The sequence below is a fragment of the Aythya marila genome (genome assembly GCF_965140915.1).
Source record: "Aythya marila genome assembly, chromosome: 1".
Lineage (NCBI taxonomy): Eukaryota > Metazoa > Chordata > Aves > Anseriformes > Anatidae > Aythya > Aythya marila.
In genome coordinates, this window is record NC_139042.1 from 76,434,601 (window position 1) to 76,461,586 (window position 26,986).

At 39.0% G+C, this 26,986-nt stretch overlaps 1 protein-coding gene across 3 annotated transcripts in view; it reads left to right on the forward strand.

Moving 5' to 3' along the window:
- WWC3 (WWC family member 3) overlaps positions 1–26,986 on the forward strand; it is a 100,094-nt gene that overhangs the window by 14,811 nt on the left and 58,297 nt on the right. For all 3 annotated transcript variants that reach the window (XM_082772486.1, XM_082772484.1, XM_082772485.1), the window contains exon 2: positions 22,965–23,074. In XM_082772486.1, the coding sequence (XP_082628612.1) occupies positions 22,965–23,074 (110 nt within the window). The remainder of the gene's footprint in view (positions 1–22,964; positions 23,075–26,986) is intronic.

Genomic DNA, 26,986 nt, shown 5'->3' on the forward strand with positions numbered 1-26,986 from the left:
AAAATGTGGCAACAAAACACTCAGGAAATACTGAAATTGGGAATGAACCTGTCTTTTCTTAAAACTTCTGGTGCCTGTCTTAAAGAAAGAGTAGCATAATCTTCCTATGTATCACCATGTGTTTTCTTTCAACTTTGGGGGAAAAACACAGCTCCCAAACCCAGCACTTTTAGGTTCACCAGCAATTGCAACATCCTTATACAATTTTTGTTTATTTAGGACAAGTTGCTTGTATAACAGTGCTAATGTATGTAAATAGTGCATACACGTATCGATGGACCCATACAGGCAATAAGGCTATTGATTTTTATCTGTAAAGAGATCAAATTTCGGCATTTAAAAACAATGCATGACCTACAATTTGGGTTTTTATTTTATAGAAAAAAATATTGTAACGTGAATTGTGTTGTGGCATGGCACAAAAGCTTTAAGCAGTTTTGGAGGGGTGGTGGATTAACCTGCTACTGAGATGGTTACTGATGAGCATCAAACTCCTGAACATACACTTGATACAATGCTCTTAGGTATTTTCAATGCAAGAATGCCTGTGCGAATGTGCATGTAAAATTCTGATAAACATGCTAAATTAATTTTCAAGCTGGGAGATGTCAGATTTGTGAAGATGTGGTGTCTATAGCTGATATGACACACGGGCATGTCATTACAAGGGTGTTGCCAGTTAAAATACTCAGCTGTTATGGTATTTCCAGCTTAGCATCTAACTTTGTTCCACCCAGCAAATAGTCACATAAATAGGACTAGCTGTGGATTTTAAAGGAAATATTTAATGTATTTTTAAAGAAAATAACTTTTGGAAGGGAAAATATTTGGGTAGCTTGCACGTGAATGTCTAGGGCAGGGCAGGGAGATGCCTTGCAGGATACTGAACTTGATGTGCTGAAGAAGCTTGCGGTAGATGTGGAAAATGTCACTGTTTATAGAAATCAGGTATTTCTACGAGTCCCGGAACTAACAAAGCCTGGTTTCCTGCGGGTTTGTGTCTTACAGCTATCAACTTCGGTGTCTGGGAAGGTGAAGGCTCTGCTGGATGCTTTTTGCCTTGCACTTTGGGGTATTTCTATCTGTTTGCTCCTGAGTGGATTTTCTGATACCTGATGCAGTGTGAGCACGGGAATCTCACTTTCTGCTGGGCCCCCTGCTTGCTCTGAACTCTATAGGGTATTGGAGTATTTGAATTACCAGGGGGCTTTCAGAAAAAAATTGAAACCAATCAATGGAATAAAAGCCAAATAGACACTAAACTAATAGTGTTAGTAATAAAAATTGCATATCCGTATTTTTATAAGAGACCAGATTCCAAGACCTTGTTTTTTTTATTTTTTTTTTTTTTACATCTCTGCCTGCTGGTTTTAGTAGCCACTTGACTTAAAGAGAAGCCAATTCCTAAAACCAAGCGATGGTTTTACCATTTGATTGATAAGAACAGTTATAATCAATTAATATAAACACATTCTGAGGTGATGATGTGCCAGATCTTATGGTACAGGCTTGGCTTATAACCATTCTGTGGAATGTATGTATCTTCACGTGGCTGCATTATTACAAAAAAATGGACCAAAGCACTGGACAAATGTAAGCTTCCTGTGTAGCTGTTAGGTTACGTGACCTGCAGTATGCTGCCTGGCTTTTAGCATTGGTTTCCCTTAGGTGTGAACAAGCAGTGTGATCTTAAGAAGAGATACAGAGTCTTGCAAAAGGTTTGTTGGTGAGATACCTGCTCTTAGTGAACCTCCTGGAGCTGCCAGCAGCCCGTTTTTGTCCCTAAGGGTCGAAGATGTATTATTGTCTGAACTGCCCTCAAGTGTAGAAGGTGCCAGTGGTTTTGCTGTCAGCAAAGATTGTTCATTTTGGTTTTGACCTTCATTAAGAACGGATTTTTCTACCTGGAAAAGCTGGAGTTCAGAAAGCTTGGGTGTGAATAAACAGTGCCCTAGATCTTCCATGTAAATGCTCTTTGTGTAGCAATATGGGTGAGTAGTTTATTCCACTAGATGAAGTAAGTGAGGTGAATAAGGTGAGTAAGCAATTTCATTATGAGACGTTCTCAGTTGTGTCTAAATGCTATGTTGCAAATCCGGCTCGTGCTTTGAGCTGGTCGGGAGCCAGGTGCCTGTGGTTAATTCATCACTGAACCTGAGCTAACAAGCCCTGCATAGGGGAGGTTGGGTTAGACGAAGCTCCCTGCCACTCTCAAGTAGCTGGCAGCCCGTACATATCTGAGCGAGGGCTGAGCTGCTTTGGGTCTGCCCAAAACAGTTCGGACAAACTCTAGAAGTGTCTGCATATAGTGGAGCGTGGAGTAATTACCTTAGTGTGCAAATCTGTAGTATCTCTACTATAATACTAGTTTCTTTAGAGATCAGTTAGCTCAACCTTCTTTTGTGTGAGTTGGAGACACTAGTCATGCCTTGTAGGGTTGTACTTATGAAGTACATATTAAATGCAGATTATTGTAGTATATATCACCATGGATTCATTATAAATGGATTCATAACTTTCTTAACTCTTGATTGGCACAATGTGTTGGCATACAATGCTTTGTATATAATAAACTGCTATTAAGGGAAGATCTTGGAAATAAAACAGTGTTTTCAGGAAGATTTTTAATATTACCCAGTCACAATACCTACTTGGAAGGATAAATCGAGTCTTTGCAGTGGACAGTTATATTACCCTTCTCAGATACTTCACAGAAGCACAGAAAGGTGCACTTCAAGTTTTCTTCCCAGTCTCCCAAAATCCTGCTTTGGACTTACCGCCCGATCTCCCAGCTCTCTTAGCACAGTGCCTTTTCGGACCTCTTCCTGTAGCTGCTGTGAAATACCAGTCCTGAAATGTTTGTCTCTTTCAGTCACACCCCTTCAGAGCTAGAGAGGCTTTGGTTCAGTGGTGCTGGTTTGGGATGTGGGAGACCAGTTCTCCAGACTTCTTGCATAGCGTTACTTTTAAACTCCCCAAGGAGTTTTCAGCCTGAGTACTAATTCTGGTGTTTCTTACCTCATGGTAGTGTTCTGCTTATAAATGAATAATGTGATTGTATGCATACTAATAAAACGGGAATGTAAAGATTCATCTCTCCTGTTTGGCTTTGTTTTCAGACCCCTGTGCTTTTCCCTTGTAAAGCACGTTCTAAAATCAGTGACACTTAGGAACTCTCAGCTACAGCCTTCCAAAGGCAGAAGACCTCAGCCCCTGAATCTTGTATCACTTCACATAGTTATTTGCAATGAAGCTTTGCAGATTACACCGTGAAGAAAGTTAGCAATGAGCAAGGTTGGTCTGAGGATAGAGTTGTGCGTTCTCTCTCCCTTCCTCCTTTCTAACTTGTTACCAACATCAGTTGTCATAATGTTTTTAAAGAAGCATTAGAAATTGATGGGGTTTATTGTTCTTCCAAAATTCATGTTACAATTGCGAAGCATGATATGATAGGTGTAGATGCCTTGCATTTTCTGGAAATGTACTTTCTCTCACATGTAAACTGTATCTTGTAGCTGTGTAGCTTGAGCTAAAGTTTTCTTTTCATTAGGCTGATGAGGGTGAATATTAGGCATTCATCACAACGCGGAATAGTTGGCAGTTCAGCAGCTTCACCAGTGGGGATTTTGTTTGTGGAAAGCAGTAGCCGTAAGGGCATCAGGCAGCTTTTGGAGACAAGTAAGACGCGTGTGGCTATTGACAGTGTGCAATAGGAAAAACTGTGTTATAAATGGTTAAGTACCCTTTTGGTGTCTCCTGCTCCATCGTGCCAGCTCTTTGGGTGGGAACATGCTGGAGGAACGTGTGCCGTGGAGCTGGCGGAGGAGCTGCAGGGACTGGCTGGCCTCCGGTGGGATTGGCTGCCGCCAGCTCTGCCCAGCCGCGGTGGCTGCAGCTGCATGGCTGTAGGAAAGAGAGGAGGAGGTGGTGCTAATAACGGGTATTTTTTGTTGTTCGGGGAGCTCTGTGTTTTGTACAGTCAAAATCGGCACGTATAAAATGACGCGAATGACAGCAGTGCGAAAGGAACACAGCAATTTTTGCCGCTAATGTGTGTGTGGGGAAGCACATGTCCAATCTGGATCGTATGTTTGAGAGTGTTTTTGTAGTTCTCTTGTTTTGGAAATCAGACATCAAAGCAGTGTACGTCCAAAACAATGGAAGAATGTGCTGGGCTTAGTTGCCCAAAATACGTGGGGATGAACAGTTTACTGAGGACAAGATGAATGCATTTTCATGGCTACTTATAAAGAAGAAATAGAAGGAGAATTAATGTTGCAGCTCTTAAGACAACTATTTTTTTTCTCTTCTCAACATTAAAATTCTGATGGATGTTAGAAGTTGCCAGAAGAACTTGTCAGTGCTTACTGTCATTACTATCTTAGGACCTGTTAAATTAAATCATATGTTAGACAAGCTGCTATTGAAAACGACATTTGTGTAATTTGTTTTCCTTTTAAAGGCAATTAGTCTATATGCAAAAGCTCTTTAAATATTTTTATTTACTTTCATACTGTTCTTGGATCGTGTAAAATGTTACATTGTGAAATAATTTTGGCTGGGTTGTCAACAAATGGCATCTTATCCTTTTAAGAATTCTGGATTTATATTATGGCAGCAACAGTTCCATCCTGTCCTTTGCTTCTGTCAGCACTCATTTTCTAGGAAGAAGTAAATGTTGAATAGTGCCCTTTTGTGTGTTTTCTGGGATTTTGAGAAGTACAGATTATTCAATCAGTAGAAATGTGCTTGCATCCGTGGATGTCTGCCCTTAGCATCACTTTGGTGCCACTTCGGAAAGCAGCAAGTTTTACAGATGGCTTTGGTAGCTGGTATGCTGCCTTGCATTTTGCTCTCTAGGTTGTATATATAGTCTTTGTGAGTCTCTTCCAGGGAGTTTGAGTTTGGCTCTGGTGATTTTTTTCCCCCAACAGGATGAGGATCAGCGTTTCAATTCAGTCTCGACTATTTGTTTAAATTTAGTGCATTTATGATTGCTGCATTGTTGAAAGGAGTTAGTTTTATGCAGACATTTATTTTTCCCTAACTTTTGCAGGAATTGGGAAGACTAATGCAGTGCGTTAGTAACAAGATGCATTGCTCAATACATGGCCAGAGGGAAGGAGGGGGGTCTAGACCAGTCATACCTATAAAACTTAAGCTTCCGTTAAAATGTAGCAGAGCAACAAGGTTTAACTGGGTGTGAAGTGAGTATCCTTGTCTCGGAAGGCTGTTCTGAAAAGAGACAGAAAATGATCAGATAGGCTGAAAAATGATTAAAATAGCTTGTTAATTTTTTACTTGTTGCCCTTTTGATAATGGCAGGAAAAAAATAATCTAGTGGTGGTAATACCTGAAGGGGAAAGGGCAAGGAATAGCTTTAATTCAATATGAACCAATTTATGTAATCAATGGTATCTTCATTGTACTCTAGCTAACTTGATAATTTTGCCCTCAAATTCTAACTTCTAATCCAAATTCTTTGGGATGTTAAAAATTTAGGATCAGACTTTCAACTGTGACTATGAGGAGGGAAGGGGTGGACTAAAGGGGTACTCTCACTCTTCTGACAGCTTCCATCTTTGGTAATTCCTGTCTGTCATGCTGGGGCAGAAAGGAGTTAGAAAATCTAAATTGTATGAATAAGAGTCATGTGGATTTAGCTCTGGGAAGAGCTGAGAGGGGCAATGCATGTAAACATATGAGTTCACTTATGAGGGGGAGGTAAGACCTGCAAAAAGAAGCTAGACAAGGGTCATAGCAGAGAAGGTTTTCCTGGCAGCAATGGCAGACTAGGAAATCTTTTCTCCAAATTAGTTGTTTGGCTGTGGTTTAAGTACAAGGTGAGGGAGGAAGAGTGAGTACTCCCTTATTTTTTATTTTTTTTTTTTTAGCTGCCTTCTTGCTTAATGGGTAGTAGTAAAAGATTTTTAGAAAATGATACAGCACAAGAATGTGTGGAGCAGAGTAAGTACATAAGAGTCATTACCACATTTTTCTTGGAATTTCCTGTCATGCTTGTATGCTCCCCTGCCTTCCCCGTGCTCTGCTGTTTCCCTTTCAGTTCACTCGGGTTTCTTAATAGCCTTGGAGTGGTAAATTTTTGAAGTCATAGTCTCTGAAACAGACTTTAGTCACAAAGTTTTCAGCACACATTAGGCATCTGCTGTCTGGAATAGCAATCGTGGTTTAGTCTGCTTCATGGCCTTCCTTTTACTGGATCTCCTGAAGTGTTGCTCAACTCCACTAAGCAAGGAGGCTTCGAGTGCCTCTGAAATCTGTGAATTTTCTCTTTCATACCACTCAGAGATTGAATCACTAGATCTTTGAGTAATGAGAAATAGCTGAAATTGTTGGAAAAAGTATACCACCTGTCTCAAATTTTGCTGATCAGTTCTGAAATTCAGAGGACTGTGCTATCTACCATCCTCACTTCGAAGACTTGGGATCTCACTGCTGGTTAGATTTATCCCAAAAGTAATTTTGAAGGAAGTAGGTAAATAGGACTTACAGAAACTTAAAGTTTGGATGCTTCCTCTGCTAGTAACCCCAAAGAGTTGTGAAACAGAGAATTCTTTCTGTAACAAGGCTTCATATCAACTCTGTGAGGCAGGCAATTTTCTGTATGAAACAAAGCATCGTATCCCATCTCCCTTCTGGCAGCACTAGGTAGAGCTTAACTTTAAGCAGTCCAAACTGCTTTATGCTCTGTACCAGAAAGGCTTCTTGGAAATGGGAATGTTTTTCTCTTCCTTCCTCTGCTTTTTCTGCAGTTCATTTAATCTGCATCTCTGATATTTCTATGGCTTTTCTGGTGTTGCGTGTGGAACTTTAAAGTCTATGTTAAAGTTAGGCTTGTTCTTATTTGAAAAAAGAGAGAGAAGGTGGAGATTTTAATTGCAGATACTATGAAAAAATATTTTGTATGAGCATATTGTAGCGGATATGTTTTAAAATCCAGTAGCTATCTCCTTTTGCATAACTTTTGTTTAAAGGTTGTTTGGTCAGTCAGTCATTACACATTTTAGTAGTTCATTTCCTTCATGAATTATTCTCTTAAGTAGCTCCCAGGGTATTGTTGCTTTTTAACCAGTCTTACCAAATAAATGGATTAATTTGGTGTTTTTGAAAGATATTATCCATATCAAGTTCCCGTGTTGTGTCTTAACATTTCATGAGCAATGAAGGAAGTGCTCATATTGTGGATTACTGTTACTGGGACTTACAATGCCATTGTTTGGAAATGGGTATTTAGAAGTGCCTATCATGTCTTGGTTTTTCATTTGTCGTATACTTGACTTTCTTAGAAAAGAACAAAACTTTTTCAATACACTTTGACCTTCCCCCAAATGTTTGAAGGCTCTTTAAGATATGGACCCTGGCACCTAAATGAACTTTTCCTAATGGAGATGCTTTTATGAGATGTGTGTGTAAATTCTTTTCATGTTTATTGCAGTTGTATAGTTGAACACAGACACCTTATAAAATGCCAGAATTAAGGTTCGCTATTAAATTGTTGTGAGACAGTCTTAATTTATGTGGTTGTGTTCTGTTGTGTTGGCTTTTTTTCCCCTAAAGAGCCTTGCCACAGTACATTAAAAAACTTGATTAATGGTTTGTTACCAATAGTAGGAGGTCTTGCTTGCCTCCCTTCTCCTCGGCATTGTCTTGAACTGGTAGTGAATCATAGAATCACAAAATACCCCGAGTTGGAAGGGACCCATAAAGATCATCAAGTCCAACTCTTGGCTCCAGACAGGACCACCCAAAAATCAGACCATGTATTTGACAGCGTTGTCCAAACTTCTTGAACTCCGTCAGCCTCGGTTCCGTGACCCCTTCCTTGGGGAGCCTGTCCCAGTGCCCCACCACCCTCTGGGTGCAGACCCTTTCCCTAACACCCAGCCTGACCCTCCCCTGTCCCAGCTCCATGCCATTCCCTTGGGTCCTGTTGCTGTCCCCAGAGAGCAGAGCTCAGCACCTGCCCCTCCGCTCCCCTCGTGAGGGAGCTGCAGGCCGCCATGAGGCCTCCCCTCAGCCTGCTCTGCTTGGGTCTGAACAACCCAAGGGGCCTCAGCTGCTCCTCACACATCTTGCCCTCCAGACCCTTCACCATCATAGTGCTCTTAAGTGATGGCGTTGTGCAGAGGTGGTGGAAGTTGGTGAAGAGGGCAGGGATCTCTGGTTCAGTGGTACTAAGATGGTAGTTCAGCTTTTGTGCAAACTGCAGTTGGAGCTTACTGAGGAATTGGAAGTGGGCGACCATGGGGAGTGGAGTGGACAGGGGAGAGAAGCTGTGATCTGCCCTGGGATTTCAGAGCAGAGGGCCATAGAGGACGGCATCTGATGTTGGCAAAGCCTGCCTGTCCTTCCCTGTCCTGTTGTTGAGGCCGTGCTTTCTTTTTCCCTGTGATGTTCAGATGTTCAGATCCCAAAGGGGTCGGATTGGGAGTGAAGGAAGAAACTTGTCTCCCTAGTCTGCTCCTGGGCACAGAGTGAGGAGCAAGGATGTGCTGGAAATGTTTTTTCTGTAGCAGCTCTGTGCAGCTGGAGCAAGCTCAGTGATGTCCCAGCACACAGGGGTTGGGTGGGTTTGTAGCCAGCAGAGGTGTCTGGAGATGTCAATGCATGTTGTGCAGAGTTTAAATTCTGTGGAGTTTAACCAGGGCTTTTGCATTTCACAGTTACACTGAGCATGTGCAGGAATACATTCCCACCCTTCCACTCCTTTGTGCCTTGGCCAAACTTGAACGTTTTTCCACAGGGATAGCAGGAGACCTGAAAAATGCAGATCCCAGTATTAGTAGTGGAGAGAGAGTCTGTGAAGCTGCTGTGGGAATGCTAGCATGGGGGTGGGGAGGGACAGCATTTTTTCCTCTGTTTTATTCTTTCCAATGGTAAGCTGCTTTAATTGAAACTTCTCACAAGAGATGAGAATGAGACACACCCCCAGGAGAGAGAACTTCAGCCAGAACAATGTCAGTCTAGCAAAATTAGAAGCAATCAACAAATTTCCTAACCGGGCGATGTCTTATGAAGGGTACCAGGCTTCCTAGTGAATGCATGGCACTGCTGTAAGGTAGTGTGTAGATGATACAGACTGGTATCAGGATTCCTCCTATTTTTGTGTTGTTGGTCTTCAGTACTTTGAGATAAACAGTTCAGATACTTATTCTGCAATGTACATCTTTTTTGATATAAACAAACAGTTCCCTTACCAATATGGAAAATATGCTGTAGGTCAACCACGAGATGTTGGGCTAGATGCAAGCATTGCCAGCTGAAGTTTTGTGGCAAGCATTATGCAGAAGGTCAATTAGGTGATGACAGTGGTTCCTTCTGACCTTAAAATATGGACCTGGTCAGCTGGGATCGTGCTGTGCTGTGACAGCAGAAGTCAGAGGCTTCCCGTGGCTTCTGACTTCCTTGAAGGCTAAGGGCCATGAAGGAAGGGACTTGAAGCTGGCTTTCTGTGGCTCTTACTCTCTCCTTCATAGTTATTGAACTCTTCTTGAATGGGGAATTGGAAGCTTTGTCCTGAAAATATCTGTGTTGTCTAACTGCAAAGCAATGCTTAAATACAGAAGTATAAGCAAGTACAGAAGATTACCCACAAAATATATATAGCCCTGTCTGCAGTGCAAGGGGCCTTTGGGTGAGCAGTATCCAAAGGTATACTTTCTAACACCTACACCTTCCAGAGGGACTTGTCACTTACAGACAGTAACAGTAATACAAACCGCACAAGTCAGTTTCCTGAGTTGCTGTAAATGGAAGCATGTTTTTAACACTCCTTCTTTTCCAACACAAATGTAGGAAGCTGGCAAAGTAGCTAATTTCAGTGCTCTAGAAAAGTTTAAAGGGAAATAATTTACGGAAACGGAAGCCTCTATTTTTAACTTTGTCAGTCATGGGAGATGGGGAGGAAGAAGAGGAGGCCATCTACTGTTGAAGTCTCATTAGTATGTTATCATATAAGCGTAATCAAAATTTCCACTGCTTTTTAAGCGAGGAGCTACTTGTTAAATGTGTATAATCAGTTATGTGCAAATTTAAGATCAGTGCAGATCTGAGACCATGTGCTGTCTGCTATAATTGTGCTTCATCTCTTATGTACTTTTTTCCCATTTTTTTGTTGTGCTGAAAGTTTATACTCTAAAAATACAAGACACGCTGTTTTTCTCTCTGCTTTAGTTTATTATACTGAAAAATATTTTTTTCTAGTAAGTTAAATATTTTTTTAATTTGGAGTTTGAGCAGGTTTCCCCACCCCCCCTTTATTACCTTACTATTCTTCATAAACACTGCATTATTTGTCTGGAATTCTTTATTTTCACAAATATTTTTTATTCCTGTATTTTAGCAAATATGCAACAGGGAAGTTATGAGTAATTCCTCATATTACTTGGAAGTACTTTATTGGTCTAGCTTGAAACTTAAATACAATACATTGCATAACTGCTGGCAACCATAGAAGTAAGAACATCAAACTTCATAACTTCAACCTCTTGAAAAGTTTCATATGAACATAAATCTGTATAATTGTCTTTTTCTTGAGGATATATTACTAAGTCACTGAATTGATTGGGGAATATATTGCGTTAGTTTGCATAGTCAGCATTAAGGAGAAGTGTAGAGGCAAGTATATTTGGGGAATTGTAATATCACTGGGATAACTAAATACTGGGAAAACATGGGCTAAGTTTTTGTAAAAGCATGAAAAATACTTGTTGTCAGGGTGGTGAACCTGGAGTGTGGAAGCAGTTGTAAACAGGTCTTAATGTGTTAATAATTTAAATTTGTAGGGACTTTCCCTCACCCTGCTGTCTGTATGAATGTTATATGTTTGTAGCTTATGCATTTGCATTCATGACTGCAAGCTGAGAATGGTGAGAATAAAAAGCTTAGAAAGTACATAAACTGACATATCAAGTACAAATAATTTGACAGATACATCTATAATTTTAAAGCAAAGGCAAAGAGTGAGCTGTGAGAAGAAAATGTAGCAAGGCTGCAAAGCACTGCAGATCCATTGCTCTTTTCTAGACTGTTACTGGGCTTTAAAGAAGTAATTTTTTAAATTCTTTTTAGCAAGGGTGTTATTGTTCCAATGGTATAAAAGAGCAAAGATGTTAGGGAGATGTAATCTTTTGTTGCATTTCTTGGTGCATTTGGAAAATAGAAAAACCTATTAGGGAAAAATTGCATAAAATGGGACTATTTTCTGACCACCTTTAGTGTCTTAAAAGTAATAACTAAATTTTTTTTTAATAAAGTTTTAAAATATGTTTTGCTGGATCTTTTAAGTAAGTAGGTGAATTGAGAATTCCTCTAACTGTGCTAATATACGGAGTATTTGCTAATGACTTGTCCATGACTTGTCCATCGCCACCTCTAGGCAACTGAAGCATGCACCCATATCTGCTTGACTAAGGGTCTCTAACTTCTGGAGGAGTGAAGAAACCTTCAATAACGAGGCGACTGCCATAGATCACTGCTTGCAAGAAATGGAGTCTGAAACCCAAAGCATCAAAGATCCTGTCAACATATTTTCTCTCCAGTTGCTTAGAGCTAAATTGAACTTGGTAACTCTTCAGAAAAGTTACTGAAACGGTGTCCTTGGATTGTCCCCGTGTCACGTTGGTTGCACTCTCTCCCACTTGCTTTATTAATGGGAGTTGAGGCTGAAGAAGCAGTCTGGAAAGCCTGCCTTGTGGATCTGCTGCATAATTTGGGCAGGGTCTGCTGGAGCACCATGTGTTGTCTTTGATGGCCCATGGCTGCCCACCAAGTGGGGCATGTGCCGAGGGTGTCTTCTCTGGGGACCCTTCTACAGGCAGAGGTGGTGTGTGACAGCACAGTACCATCTTAGAAGATATTGTGCAGAAATGGTGTGAGAGCCTGTAATACTTGAAGGAAAGTGGTAATCAAACGAGTTTGAGAAATGCTGTACGTGGTACTTTTAGAAAACATATAGGACTCTTATTTGAGTGGGCTGGAGGAGGAGCAAAGGTGTTCTCAAAGCTCAAATGAGAAACTCCCGTCTTGAATTTCTAATATTAGCTGGCAGTGTAGAGTTTTCAGGGCGTGAGGCATTTGTTTACTGTCTTACCTCACAATTTGTTTTCAATAGGATGTATGTGAAGTCATGGTGTGCATAGCCTTTTGGCACTTATCTACACATCACTTTGTTCAGAGACTTGAAAAGAATGGTCTCTTGAATATGTATTTTTCCAACCATTGTTTTATACTCAGTCCAGTTGCATTTACTCTTTCCTCCCATTGTTAGTTGTTTTCTGCTTTATTCTCTAGAAACTGTTTGGTAACTTTAAAAATGTGTATTGTCTTTTATAAGTATCATTAAGTGATACTTACTGATGGAAGTGGTTTTACAAAATTAATTTCAGTACAGTTTAATTGAATATACTCAAATTATAGTAAGTTTTAGCAAGATTGGGGCTTAAAACATTTTAAAACATCAAATACATCAAATTACTTTTTTTTTTTTTTTTTTTCATGGGAGTGCTGAGCTTCTTTGTGCACATAGACATGACAGATGTCTGGTTTTAATACCATTAAACTTAAATTTACCTCTAGGGCAACACTGGTAGTTAAGCATAGTTTGGCTGCAATATATTCTTCTCTCAGACTACAGAAGTATAAAATGCCTTTAGCATCGTGTTAGTTGGCCTGTTTTCTAGCATGATGGGTTTTCTCAGTATAAGAAAAGGGTTTTCTTTGGTTAATAAGCAGTTGTAGACCACATCAGGATGTAATTGTATGTATACCTCAAGATTCTGCTGCTGACCACTGTGCATCTGCAACTACTCGCCTGCTAGTCAGACCAAAGATTGCTGTTTAACCTAATGAAGATACTCAGTTTTGCTGACTGTGACTTGTCTTTTGTGTTCGTAAGCTATAATCAATTCACAGAAGCGTTTTACATCACTCTATTGAAAAATGTTGAAATTAAGCCTTGTCTCTGTCACTTGACACCTTAATGGTATGTGAACAAATTAGTAAATACATATTGCATCTTATATGTTTATTTCCAGGCTGGCTAGTTGGTAAAGAAAGATAAGGACTACAAGGACTTAATACAAGGACTTAAGAGGAGAGAGGGGGCCTTCAGCAGGGTATGGCAAACTGCAGCACATGTACAGAAAAGTGAATTACCAGTGGCTGTTAAAACATTTTAGAAAAAATTGATGTCAAAATTCTGAAGAATGGTTTAGTTTAGTAAGGTTAGATTTTAGTCTACTAAGGTTAGATTTAAAGGTAATGAGCTAGTCAGCAAGTGCTGGCATAATCTTCTGGGTGTAGGATGTGTGGAGTTAGTGAGTGAACATAGTAGATGGGAAGGCAGCTGTGAAGACCTTCCCTGTTTGCTTCTGTATTACTCTAGAGATAGCCAAGGTACCTTACTAATATAGAAATCAAGGAGGCAATGTAACACTGAGCATGTGGTAATCTTTTTATTTTTATTTTTCAATTTAAATTTCAGTCCATACTGCAAGAATCTGCAGGAAGTATTTCACTGCATGGCAGCATATAAGGCCAATTTATATATACATTTTTTATTGAAACATCAAGCTTCTTTTGATGCTTCCTTTTCTCTTAACATTGAACTCCATGGGCTTGAATTTGGAGTTTTATGCCCCATTTTTGTTCTCCTTGTCTGCTGGGGACATTCCTTTTCCTGCTCTTATTGCCATCTTCCTCATTTGATCTGCTCCCATTGTTCAAGTGCAAAGGGCTTGTTATGAGAACTTGCTGGTAAGGTCTGGCAGATGCACCTTTTCATCTTTGCTCAGGTGCCTACCGTTAGGAAGGTACAGGTGTTTCCTCTTCATCTGGTGTTTGCACACAGAAGTTGTGACCAACAGGCAGAAAGAAGGCAACGATTTTGTGAGTGCACGCATATGCTTTCACACAAACACATACAGCCCTCTGTATAAAGGGGTAGCAATCCATCGCCTCTTCCCGTGGCTCTTCTAGGATGGTTCACTTAGCCTGTGGACAGGATTGTGCCCAAGTAAGCTTGTCAGAAATTGGAGTTCTCAAACTGGAAGAGTCATGGCAAAGCTAAGCACAGGACTACCAAGTGGCATGCTAGATGGAGCTGAAGCTGGGAGTAGGCTTTGATGTGTACTGGGGATGTAAAAACTCAGACAGCTGCATGACTTGCTCTTCTCCAGCAGAAGGTTGCAGAATTGTGGTTGGCAGGATGGAAGAAAAAGAGAGATCTGCAGGGCTGCCCTGTACTAATTAGGACGTGAATTACCAATAGCATGTAATTGGAATATTGGTTGGAATATGATTAGGGATATGGTTTAGTGGGGACTGTTAGCGTTAGGTCAGAGGTTGGACTCGATGATCTTGAGGTCTCTTCCAACCTAGAAATTCTGTGAATCTGTGTGAATCTGTGGAATATACTGTTATTCACAGAAATTGGAGAAAAAGATAAAATGTTCATGCAGTATCAATAAAACTAGAACATGGCTTTACTTGCCTGCTCTAAAGCTGTGCCGTGTCAGGTCCGGTGCAGTGTTACGTTAGGCTTTCAAATTGGATGCAAATGAAAAATTAGATATGTGCTATTTCAGAAGCTAGCTGCAGAGAAGCTGAACTCGTATCACTGTTGGAACACTTCTAAAAGAACCAGTTTCTGAAGAGCCACTAACAGAGCCACGACTACTGCTCTGCTGTGTTTTTTTGCTTTTATCTACTTGCATATCTGAGTATAGCCTGGAGTTTAACCCATTGTGTGGATGATGTTTTACTATTTTTTACATGAATAATATTTATTAATTAATACTTTGTAACAATTTGTGTAAATGAGTCTCAAAAAGCACATCTGAAGATCCCCATTGTCCTGGTTATTCTTACAGAGCTGTAGGAATTCGGCTTTGTTCTCAGATTCCAAAGTTCCTGATTAAATTTCCAAATTTCCCTTTTATTTCAATCTTGACTTCTGATTTTTATTTCTTTTTTTAAAGGTTTCTCCCAACATATGTCCTTGAGAAGATCTTATAAATATTTAGAGATTTTGAGTAACCAAGGCAGCTTTATTAGGATTGGCAAAGGAAAAAATTGTAAATATCTTGCATACAATTGTTTCTGGCTAAGAACCTCCTGAATGCAGAGGTCCAGTTTGACATCAGCTGGTGAAACTGTAGTCTCCTAATTTTCTCCCATAACTGTTTTAACTGCTGCATGCTGTCTGGTGGTCTCTGATGGTGTATTACTAGGCTCCATGTGTACTTCTGTTTTCTGGTCTGAGATGTCAGGACACCTGCTGCTAATCTTAGGTTCTGGCTGGCTGCTTTGTACAGTTGCCCATAATTTCAGACCCTGTGCGTACACAAACAAAACATGTTTTAAAGTGGTCATGGAAGTCTTACTTAACCCACCTGTCCCTGTTTTTTATTGTTTATGCTCTGTAAAGACAGCAGATACTAGAAACAAAAGAAGTTTTCTTAAGAGCGCTGACTTTTAACCCAGCTATGATTTCTGGAGGAGGAATTTTACTTGTCTTGATGAAATGCTGGCACCTTTCCAGCAAGAATTTATGGTAATATTTGTGTCTTGAATTTGGATATGGATCATTGCTGCTGCTGCTAAGATATGGGTAGCTGCTTGGAAAACTTAGCTGTGTGGCATATTTCAGCAGTTCCTGAACAGACAGATAAATTATACTGCAACTGCAGTATAGATGCAACTGGAGCTCACATACTCTTATGTTTCAACGTGCTAACCCAGGATTTCTTTGCTGCTTTGGTTTTTGTAAGTATGATAAAGGATAAAAATAAAAGCATATTATTTCTCTGTTGCTTGTTAGTAAATGTTTATTGTTTCTGTAAGAATGAACAGAAAATAGAGTAGGAGTCCTGAGGTACATTTCTTGTAAATGTCTGAAGTAGGCAATGTAAGCTTCTATGATTTCTTTTGAAGCTAACAAATTGTATAGCTTATCTCCTATTCATACAGGTAACTGCATTTGCATCACAAAATCTACCTATTCAGGGATTTTATGGGTACCTACTATGTTTTGAATTTTATGTAGTATAGAGCATGTTGTGTGTGATGAACAGTTTTCATCTAAAATTAGTATACTACCTTGCCTGACAGAAAAGTGTTAATGAGATTAAAAAAAATAAAATTAAAAAGTGAGGGGTTGCCTACCTTGAAAAAAGTGAATTCTTTTTGATTTTGAGTCAATTGGTTCAACATAGTGTGTAACACAGGACACAATGATATGAAGAAATTCTTTCAGAAACAAAGTATTCCTTTCAGGTTTAAGGTGCCAAAATAGAGTACGAGGGCAGTCTGGTCATTGCACTGAGCTTTTATAGCATTATTTCATTTTTTTCCTATTTTTTTTTTCTTTTTTCCTTCAGTACAAAGTCAGAAAAGAGGTAGATAGCTGGCTATCACTTACTTTTTCTTCCTGTACTTTTTAAATATGTGGTATGATATGATGATGAGAATGTGATGATAAGAGTGTGAGGTCCTGGTCACAAAACCTGATCTTTGCAGTGAAACCTCTTGCTCTGTACTTAATTTCATTCATGAGATCTGTGGCAGTAAAAGCCTTTTCCTGCAGATCTCCCTTGAGAGGTGCCTGGGCATGATTGTGTGCCACTTTCCATTGCTTGTGAGTGGTGGCAAACCATGGCTTGGGCTTGGGAGGTGACTGACAAATAGCTCAAATGTTTGCGGGGGTGAAGTGCTTGTTGGCTGTCTCAGCATAGGTTGTCCAGGTTTGAAATAAAGTGCATTAAAGGGCAGTTAACTTTTTGTATGGAAACAGGTGATATCTAATAATAAACACAATTTTCTCCATGCATAAAGATGTTGATTCATTACTGTAGATGATTAATTCTATCCTGTGCCTTGCTTTGTATCTTGGTGCATACTTTTTTTGGCTTATGTTACTGTAAAAATCACCAAATCATGTACACTAGCTTGACACTATTATCAGTCTTCATGTCCTTATTGTTTTAAAAAGGAATGTAAATTACTGCAAAATGCAGTGTGGTCTTCAGAGGAATGAATTTCAAGTGCCCTTTAGAAGAATTGGAGCTGTTATTTCCTTGCTCCAGGGTGTTTTATTTTGAGGGGAAGTACATCCCAGCGATGACTTCGAATACAAGTTACTTTCTTCAGGTCTTTGTCTTGAGCACAGAATTGCATTTGTGCAAGTTTCCACTTCACTGTCTGTACTGTGGATTTGTCTACATGATAGACCATGTAGATGTTTATAAAGTTATTTTATTCCGAACGTGGGATTGAATTAAGTGGTAAAATGAAAATACGGCATTTGTATTGTGAAAAAAGTTGCAAGGGGGATTCATCTTGAAAATATACATAATGTGTGGTGAACTTCATTGCACTTTTGACTAAGCAGGCAGTACGTACTTTGCTCAACCTTGTTTTGAAATCCAGCTTATTTTAAAGATTTGGAGAGGTCACTTGAACTAAAACACTTCAGGAGAGCTGAGGCTGTTGGGCAGGACGGGCAGCAAGGAGAACATGGTTTCTTTTGGAGCACCAGAGGACTGGCCCCATGGTTCACGATGGCACCTGCTAGTGTAACGTGGTAAACGGCTCTGGTTTCGAGGTGTCAGGAGAGCCTCTTGCCTTGTCACCAGTGCATGTATGTATACTCAAGTATGTGCCCCTAATGTTGGGGGGTGTCTTCAGAGGGCCTGTGGGCTGGGGCTGTGGGAGGCTGTGGGTGGCCTCAGGGCTTCCTTCTCCAGAGAAGTCCTCAGGCCCGGGGTGCCCCGCAGGCCGGGCTGGAGCTGCCAGGGCGAGGTGCCTTCAGGACTGCAGTGTGATTGCTGAAAACTAAACAGCAGCCCCCACCCCTGCCCTCCTCCCCATCAGCTGGTGTAACAGCTTTTCTTGTGAACCTCTGTGGAAAACCGACAACAAAAACATCATCTTCTGTTTCTGTTCAGCTTCTTGCTTGCTTTTTATTTTTTTTCCTGTGGGACTGGGGGAGATACAAGCTACAGTACAAGGCAAGAGGATTAGTTGAAATTTATTGCAAGGGCTGTAATTTAAATGACTATTTGAAAGGAGGTAAGAAAAAAATGTCTGGCAGAAAGCCCTTAAGCATGTGCATGACTTCTCATTTTGCCTTCTCTCTTTCTTGTCTTGTGACTCTTCAGTAATATACTTGGTGTAATACTTTATTTTGGATAAAGTATCGCTAGGTGTGTCAGAATGGTTAATTCTTTTCTAGTTATACTGTTGTTTTAAAATTGCATGTCATTTATCAGATCTGTCATATGAATTAATAGTTTTCTAGCCTGTAACTTGGGTTTGTAAGGCAAAAACTCTTATCCCATCAGGCTGTTATTCAATCTGAGATTGGCCTTAAGAGACTGTTCCTCCTAGTTGTTTGTTGAGGAGTATCAAGTTTTATTACATGTTTTCTGGCTTTGTTCTTGGACCTGTCCAAAATTGGGAACAAAACCAAAAGCACAGTTGATGCTTTTTGTCCCTTTTTTCCCCCATCTCCTGTGCAAAGAGTGTTTTTGATTCAGAACTTGTTGGTTCATTTTCATAACCTGTGAGTTGTAGACCTCGCGGTTAGCACTTCCCTTCAGTCCTAGCCCACTTCAGAAGACAAGGTGACCCCGCATGTCATTTAGGCGTCTGGGTATTGACTGAGAGATGGCAGCTAGTTTGCTGTGGAGTTCTTGCGTTGGAAATGCTATTTTTTTTAATTATTATTTATTATTATTTTTTTTATTTCCTGATCAAGATTTTGCAAAAACAGGCTGTTTGTCTTTCTTTGGTTTCTCCCAGGGGAATTTTTGCTCGATTAGGCTTAGCAATCTCGACCAGCCGGGGCCTTCTGTTGTGGCATAAGGGACATGGGAGGCCTGAGGATCTCGTCCAGTATGTTCTGAGGCTTTGCGTTTGTAGAGATCCAGTTCCATTTTTGGAATCCCCGTCAACAAAATTGCTGCCCCATGCTAGCAGTCAAACTGCCTTGTGGAGACTATGCCTTTTCTTTGAACCCAGGAGTGTGCTGTTATTATTTAAAGGTTGAGTTTTTTCTGTGGTTTTGGGGAGCTGAAATGAGATTCTGTTAATAAAGTATGTTAAAGCTAAGAACAGTTTTGCAGTAATTCTTCTAAAATGGTACTTAGTCATTGCCCATTGCCTTCCTTCCCACCCACTCCCTGCTATGAACTGATGGAGTATTTCTCTAGCTGTTTTATATTCAGAAAGCTGTAGTGTTGCATTATGGAAGCCTTCTGGATATGTTTAATGGTTCAAGGTATGGGATAAATTGGCAAGGAAGGGGAAAAATGCCTCTTAGTCAGAAACTGTTTTATTCAACTGTTCAGTTTTATTTTGCGGTTTGATTTCTATATTCTGTTTACCTTGATAATTGGTACCAAAAATATTAATGTAAAATTTGGGTTTTCAGAAATGTCTTCTACTGCATTCAAGTTCCAGACTTCCACTATTTCTTAAAGAAAACATTTAATTTGGGTAGCGTTAGAAGTGACAGATCCACAGAGCAAGACCATGCTCGAAGATTTCTGTCGGCTTAGTTTGAGGGATTTTGGTGATAGGTGCTTTCTTCTGAGCTTTAGTATCTGCTTTTGAAGGGTTTCTGAGACACAAAATAATGGGTGCCTGATGACTGAAGAGCATCTTTACTTTTGGAAAGGAGAAACATTTAAAGATGATGAATTAGCCAAACAATCAAAACTTATGATTGGCTCTTTGACACATGCAAAATTGGTCCCCATGGACGATGGTCACTTACACCTGGGCTGTACATTCAGCGTCCATGCCCAGTTAATGTGGAAAGTGGTGCCAGAGGAACTCTGTTTTGGTTGGAAGTTCAGGACCAGCTTATACATGTCAACCAGACATCCTGTGGGACAGGAGATGATAACTTGTGACAGAAGAGACGCCTTACTTTGTTTATCTGCTACTGTGAATGGGTGGCAGAACAGTTCAGGGCAGCCCTGCTTAGTTTGTTCTTTAATTAAAGATGGCAGCATTTCTTTTCTGTTCTTGTTTGTCTTTATAATGCTTGTACGTTGTGCAGAAGCTGAGAAGATGACCTGTCCTATTTAAGCTATTTGGAAAAAAAAAAAAAAAAAAAAGAGGGGAAAGCAGTATTTCCAAAGATACAAAGTTTCAGTAGTCTGCTGCTGCATTTTGTGGCTGATCTCCAATACTGCATCTATTACATTTTTTTTCTTTGCTATTTTGGAACCCCCTGATTTCCCTAACTATAAAATATAACAATCTTGTTCTCAGAGTTGTCCTGGTCAAACAACAAAGGTGTTTTTTCACTTGACTTAGTTAAGCCAATGCAAAACACAGGGACAAGCTTTCAATTCTTATTTTGAACTTTGCATGGTTTAACCAATTGATTCATAATTTAGTCGCATTCAGACATATGTAGCTTGATTATTCTTCACTCAATGTTACGTTACGCTCTGTCTGAAGGAAACTCAAGCTGGAACAACTTTGACTATAGTTCAAAATAAGCAACATCAAGTTAATAGCCTTTGTGTCTGAAAGGTGGCTTTTTATATGTCCTCTTTCTTACAAGGTTTCCTTCAAAAGCATTAATTAAACTATTCACACAGGCTTTATAACGTTGGAATGAAAGCTGGTTAGACAGGTGGATTGACGCTCTTTGGTCACCCTTCTCCAGAAAGCCAGCATTGTACTTGGGGAAGTTGGGGCAGTGGTGGGACCATGGAGAGTGGTGAATTAAACTTCTTGTAGTGCAGAGGGTTGGAGTATCCTGTGCAGGTTTTATTTAGGAATAAAGGGCGAGAGTGTGTTTGTATAACAGGCAAGCATGTCTCATAACTTGTTCCAAAGAAAATCTTGTCTATAGTGTGGTAATTGAGGAACCAGTGTCTAGACTGCTTTGATAAATTGTAAACATGATGTCTTCTGAAAAAAACATGAGAGTTTATGAAAAAATGCTGCATGTTATATCTTTAATATTAGACTGAACTTCAGGGAGATCGGAAGTATTTTGACAATATTTGTCCTGCCTGCTAGATCAAATACCAAAAGAATGCATATGGCAGCCCACAGTAACATCTTCTTTCTCGAATGCTTTGGATTTATATGATTACATGATGTAAACTACATATTTGTCAGGAATGGAAAGTCTTTTAAATAGTGGTGCAGGGGTTTATGTGCATCTTCATTTTCTTCAGCTTTTTATACAGCTTGAGAATCTTTGTATAGAGCTGATTAAAACTTTACAGTTACAAGCTAAAGAGGATATCTATCTATCTATCTATATGTATGTATAGATACAATAGTTACAAGCTAAAGAGGATATCTATCTATCTATATGTATATATCTATATGTATATCTATATATATGTGTATAGATAGATAGATATCCTCTTTAGCTTGTAACTATTGTATCTATAGGTATATAGATAGATAGATAGATATACATATACACACACTTTTATCCTACTACCATTAGTTTTGAACACTTTAATCTGAAGAATACTAAAATAGTTTTAGGAGACAGGACAGATAAATGTAGTTTTATGTTCTGTATATTTTGTTAGTGACTGAGTGGTGCGCTTACTGGACCATTGGAAGAGCTCAAATATAGCCATGGTATTATTTCCATCATTTGAAGTCTTTACAACTGAATTTGGTTGGTTTTATTTCAGTGTGGGGAAGTGAGGAGAGATTAGTGTTTCAAAGAAGGACGTGTTTGAGTTCAGATAAAGCTATTGTTTTATTCAGGCTTTATCAAATGAAGTGAAAATACCGATCCCAATGATCCAGTGTATTTATAAATACAGTCCAAATTCTGGTGTCAGGAAACTTTAATTGGATATTATAATATATGAACAGTTTCCATTTTACGCCAAATACTATTATGGGCTACTCATATTATGCTGAACTTAAGTCAGTCCGTAAAAGAATGCATGCATTGAATCTTGGCAAAGCTGTTGTCATTCTAGGTATTAAAAATGCCTCAACATACAAATATTGAAGTTGTTGGAACCATATCCCATGTGTAACTGAAATTATTATATTAATAGCTTTTCTGTAATGGATTTTTTTTGTAGCTTTTAGAGGGAAACACTATCTTTAAGTGATGATTACAATGTTTCCCAAAGTGTGCTTTGGGAAGTAGACATGATTCAACTGAATGTTGAAGATTTTTATTTGCATCACTTGTTTTTCCTATTCTCATTTTCCTTGGTGTTGTAGAACAGCATTGCTACATAGTCTGTCTTTAGAATTCATAACCACGTGTTTTCAGTATTCATGTACATACCAAAATTGTTGTGGTTTTCAATTACCCACAGGTCTGTCAGGATTTTGCTCAGGAAGGTACGTGTGTGACATTTTAAGCTTTTAGATAGGAGGTGCCGTTACCTGTTAGTTACTGTTTCTGCTCTAGTGCAGTTCAGAATTGTTTTTAGACGTGTTTATATCCCCTTCTTTATGTTTTGGGGGAGAGGAAGTAATTTGGATGAGTCAGGACCAAAGGAATATCATTAATAGTAGCTGGAAATGTATAATTGAAAATAAATCAATAGCACTATATAACATTTATTTTTTAAGGACAAACAATTATACTGCTTTGACACCTTGAAGAGGTTAAAGCCTATAAAGCCTCTAATATTTTTCTAGTAGTGATGAACTCCAACTTTCACATTTGTGTTCTTTGCAATATGGGAGAAAAACTGGCAGGACTGCATGCCATCATAATTAAATTGTTAAACATAGAAACTTGAAGGTAGAAGCTCGTCTTTCCTGTTTGGGGAGTATCTGTCAGCATATTTAAAAACTGTATGTTTGTAATTATTAGCCCATTCCTAAGCAGTATAACTATTTTGTGATCAGAACATGGTGGTATCTTCAAATCATGTAATAACTGCACCTTTTGTATTTACATGTGTTTATTTTTGTTTTTACAGGATTACAAAGCCATTGACATTTGCTGACTGTGTTGGTGATGAGCTTCCTTTAGGATGGGAAACTGTTTACGATCAACAGATTGGAGTTTATTATATGGACCACATAAATCGTGAGTAGATGTGTGGTTATTTTTAGGATCACTAGCAAGCTGATGTTAACTGATGGCACTAACTTTGTTTCCAATACCATTTATGCAACTCATGTTACAGTGAGGGAATGCATGCAAGTAATTTCTTGTACTATCTCTTTCGTCATCTTTCCAATGGGCCACAACCCTTCTTCCCTTTGTAAATAATTTTATAATCGATGATTGAGATATAGTGTATAAAGTTACTTTGTTTTTCTTTGACAAACTGTGGACTGTTGGTGGTAATTTTGTTGCTTTTTATATTTATCAAGATTTTCATGTTATACTCTTGCACTTCCTAGCTTTCCAGTGATCCATAGTTCACTCTTCTGTCTTAAAAAAAAAAAAAAAAAAAAAAAAAAAAAAAAAAGTTCTGAGAGACAAGTGCTGATTTTTTTAATTAGAAGCAATATGAAATACAGTAATTTCATTTGCTCTTAAGCAGTGTAAATTTTATGCTTTAATATAGTACAAGGTACTGTCAAGAAGGACAACAGATGACCCTTTGAGAAACTAAGGGAATGATTTCCATCATTTTCTCTTCTGGACTACTGCTGAGCTTTGTATCACCACGGAGCTGGCACATCTGCCAGTTCTACTTTTAAAGTAGTATGCCTTAACTTCACAGCTTTGTACTGCTGCTGCAGTTACTACTCTACTCTATTGCTATCATTGAACATCTTATCACCAAGGAGTGAACGCTTTCAGTATTGTGGGAATTGATGGTTGATGAGGAGGGAGAAAAGAAGAAAGTAGCTATATGAGCTATCACAGTAATGGTAAATAATATAGTCTGCACAAGCAACCTCAATACTATCTACTTGAAATCTAATCTATTTAAAAGAAAAATGTAGAATTAGTTTTTGGTTTCCTGCCATCACTGGAATTACTTGTATATTGTGGTTTAACAATTATTTAAAAAACAACAACAAAAAACAGCACAACACAAAAACACCAGAATAACAAATGTTATTTTTTATACTGTTTGACCCTCATATGCGCTTATTTGTTGTGAAGTTAACAGCTATCCCAAATTAAATAACACACTTTGAAGAGCTGTTAGTGCACTGATCATAAGGATAGATAAGCTAGGCAATTTAAAATCAACAAATGCAAGTAGTTAGGTAATTCTTACAAAAAGGTCAACTTAAAAGAAATAGTAACTTAATGGCTGCTATTTAAATTGTCATGGTAACTTTAGTTAATGCTGAATAAAAAATGAGGTTTACATTGGAGTCTATTTGCACCAACATGTATGTGCATCAAGGTGCATATTTAAAACAACAACAATGAAAAACATGAGGATATTGGCAACTGTTTTTTTCCTTAATCTTTGTAAAAGGCATTAGAAGCCACTGTGAATAATGAGTAGAACATGAACTCCTGTTGCAATGCTGTGACTAAAAGAGCTAATAAAGCATCCCACCAATAGGAACCTTTGATAGGAACAACAATCACCATTGCATGCAAAGGAAATCACTCCCTTTTGTTTTTCAGACTTTGTTATTAGCTGTTTTACCACAGACATCAAGTTTGAACTTAGAGTAAGGATATTAATCATTGTAGGCATGTCAGATCTGGCTTGCATTTTTTTCTGTGCAATTCAGAGCAAAAACTGTCGAAGAGAGTCTTTGCAGAGAGAAATTAAATTCCCAAATGATCGATGGGAAGGCACAGAAAGAGAAGATTAATATAAATGAGTCTGGGAACATAAAGCTAAGCGTATTAGGAATTAAATAAAAGAAGTTTATGAACCGAGGGATAGAGACTTCATAGGGCCAGTGCTGAGCTGAGTGAAAGGAATCATTCTGCAATTAACAAGGTTGCAAAATTTGTCTCTTTCATGATAACTAATTACTTGCAGCCCACAGATATTATCCTAAGTGGTAATTCAGCCGTCACAGCAAAATGGGTTTGTCACCCTTAGGCTAATACAGTGCTTGCATATACAAGCAAGATTTATATTCAGAGGGAAGACAGAGTTGATATTCTAGCTAGATTATCATTATTCAAAAATTACTGGGATACTCGGTCCAATTTTGAACTGTGGACATCAAAGGTACCAATCAGGATGGCATTAACTTCCTTTGTAGGAGTGAGAACTAATGACTGGGCCATCATGTGCATCACGGGACGGTGTCAGGCAAGTGGCAGAGGTGGTAGAGGAATGGAAGAAATGTCTTTTCAAAACAAGTGCCTTGCATTGTGTTCTGAAATACGTCTAAAATACTTGAAATAGCAACTTCCAAGTGAAAGCAAAGTTTATTCTTCAGACCTTCTCAGGCTGCCTTTAGCGACTGATCAGGTTTAAATGCTTTATACAGCACTGGAGCTGTGTTAATTGACGAAACAGTTACCAGTGCTTTGGTTTCAAGAAATCCCGTGAGAAAATGCAAGGAATGATTCAAAGAGATTCTTCTTGAAGTTATAATTATCAGGGAACTGTCATGCTTTGTGCATCCTCTCAGCTTTTTGCCCTTGCCCCTTTTAAAGAAAAACAACATCTAATTTTTCCAAGCCTCCTCCTGTATTTGTTTACCCAGAAAGCAATAAAAAGACTTCCAGGCAATAACTTTCCATTTATATTGAAAAACCCCAGGAACAGAGGAATCTTCTGTAAATCTCAATGGTACTTCCAATCGTGATCTCCATCTTGTTCTGTAAATTCAGTACTTTGTTGACACCCTTGCTAAGCTACTCTTGGCTCTTGTCCAACCATTGCTTAAAAAACTGTGGCGGCTGCCAGCCGCAGAATTCCTTTCCCTCCTCCTCAGAGTCTTGGGAGCCTTTGAAGTCTCCTTTAACCAGTTGGGCATTCCCCAGTGGGGGAATAATATATTCTTTGCGTTTGTCTGGGGCTGTTCTTGAATTACTATAGTTGTGTTTTTTTTGTTTATTTTTAATTGTGTACAAAGAAACAAAGGAAGTGAATTTTATCATCCAACTTAGCTTTAGTTTCAGTCGTTACATGGCAAACTTATGTAGAAATCCAGGGCAAAGTGAAGCCTCTGTACACATAAACCAGAAGAGAACGTCACTGCTGTACCAGAGAAGTTTTCTGTCCCAGAAGAACGCTGCTAGCTTTTGAGAAGGCTTCTGAAATTATTTGAAAAGTGATGCAGCGCCCTGTAGTACAGAACCTCAGAAACATCATGTTTCAGCCTTGGCTGTTTGTTGAGATTAGAACTATTAATTTTCTATTCCAAAACAGCTGCTTACTATACAGCTCTTCTGTGTCTTAAATGTTTATTAATTTCTGCATACTTTCCATAGAGGTTTAGCAGTTTTAGGAGTATTACATTTGCACAAACTTGAGGGACAATGATGGATGCGATCGTGTTGCCAATTATCATGCCCTCTCTAAAGGATGGGCTGCAATGTGAACTCAGCAGTTTTCTCTGCTTGCCCTGCATGCAGAGACTGGGCACGTAAACATTTATGGAGACTGGAACAAGTTATGGCACATCCTGCCCTGGGCTGCAGAGGTAGCTTAGGGACATCAGAGCTGGGATGCTTTGGAGACTGGAGGTGCTGCTGGGAACAGAGGGTCACTGGGGTGTGGGGAATACGTTGGAGAAATCACACAGCTGTAGGCACGATCCTCATACTGTTGCAATGTGAGGAGTTGTGGGGAGAGAAAAGTGACAGCTGTTGAGAGAAAAGGTTATTGGGAACATAATACGGAAATTTGTTGGAAGTACTCTTCAGAAACTAGCTTCATGGTGTTTTTTTTTTTTTTTTTTTTTTTTTTTTTATCTACTTTTCAAATAACTCTCAAATGGTAGAGCTGGTAACATGACCATGACACCAGTAGAGATCTTAATTTGTTAAGGTCAATCTTTTATAATTTCTTATTTCATCACAAGCACCAACATTCTGAATTATGTATGCAAG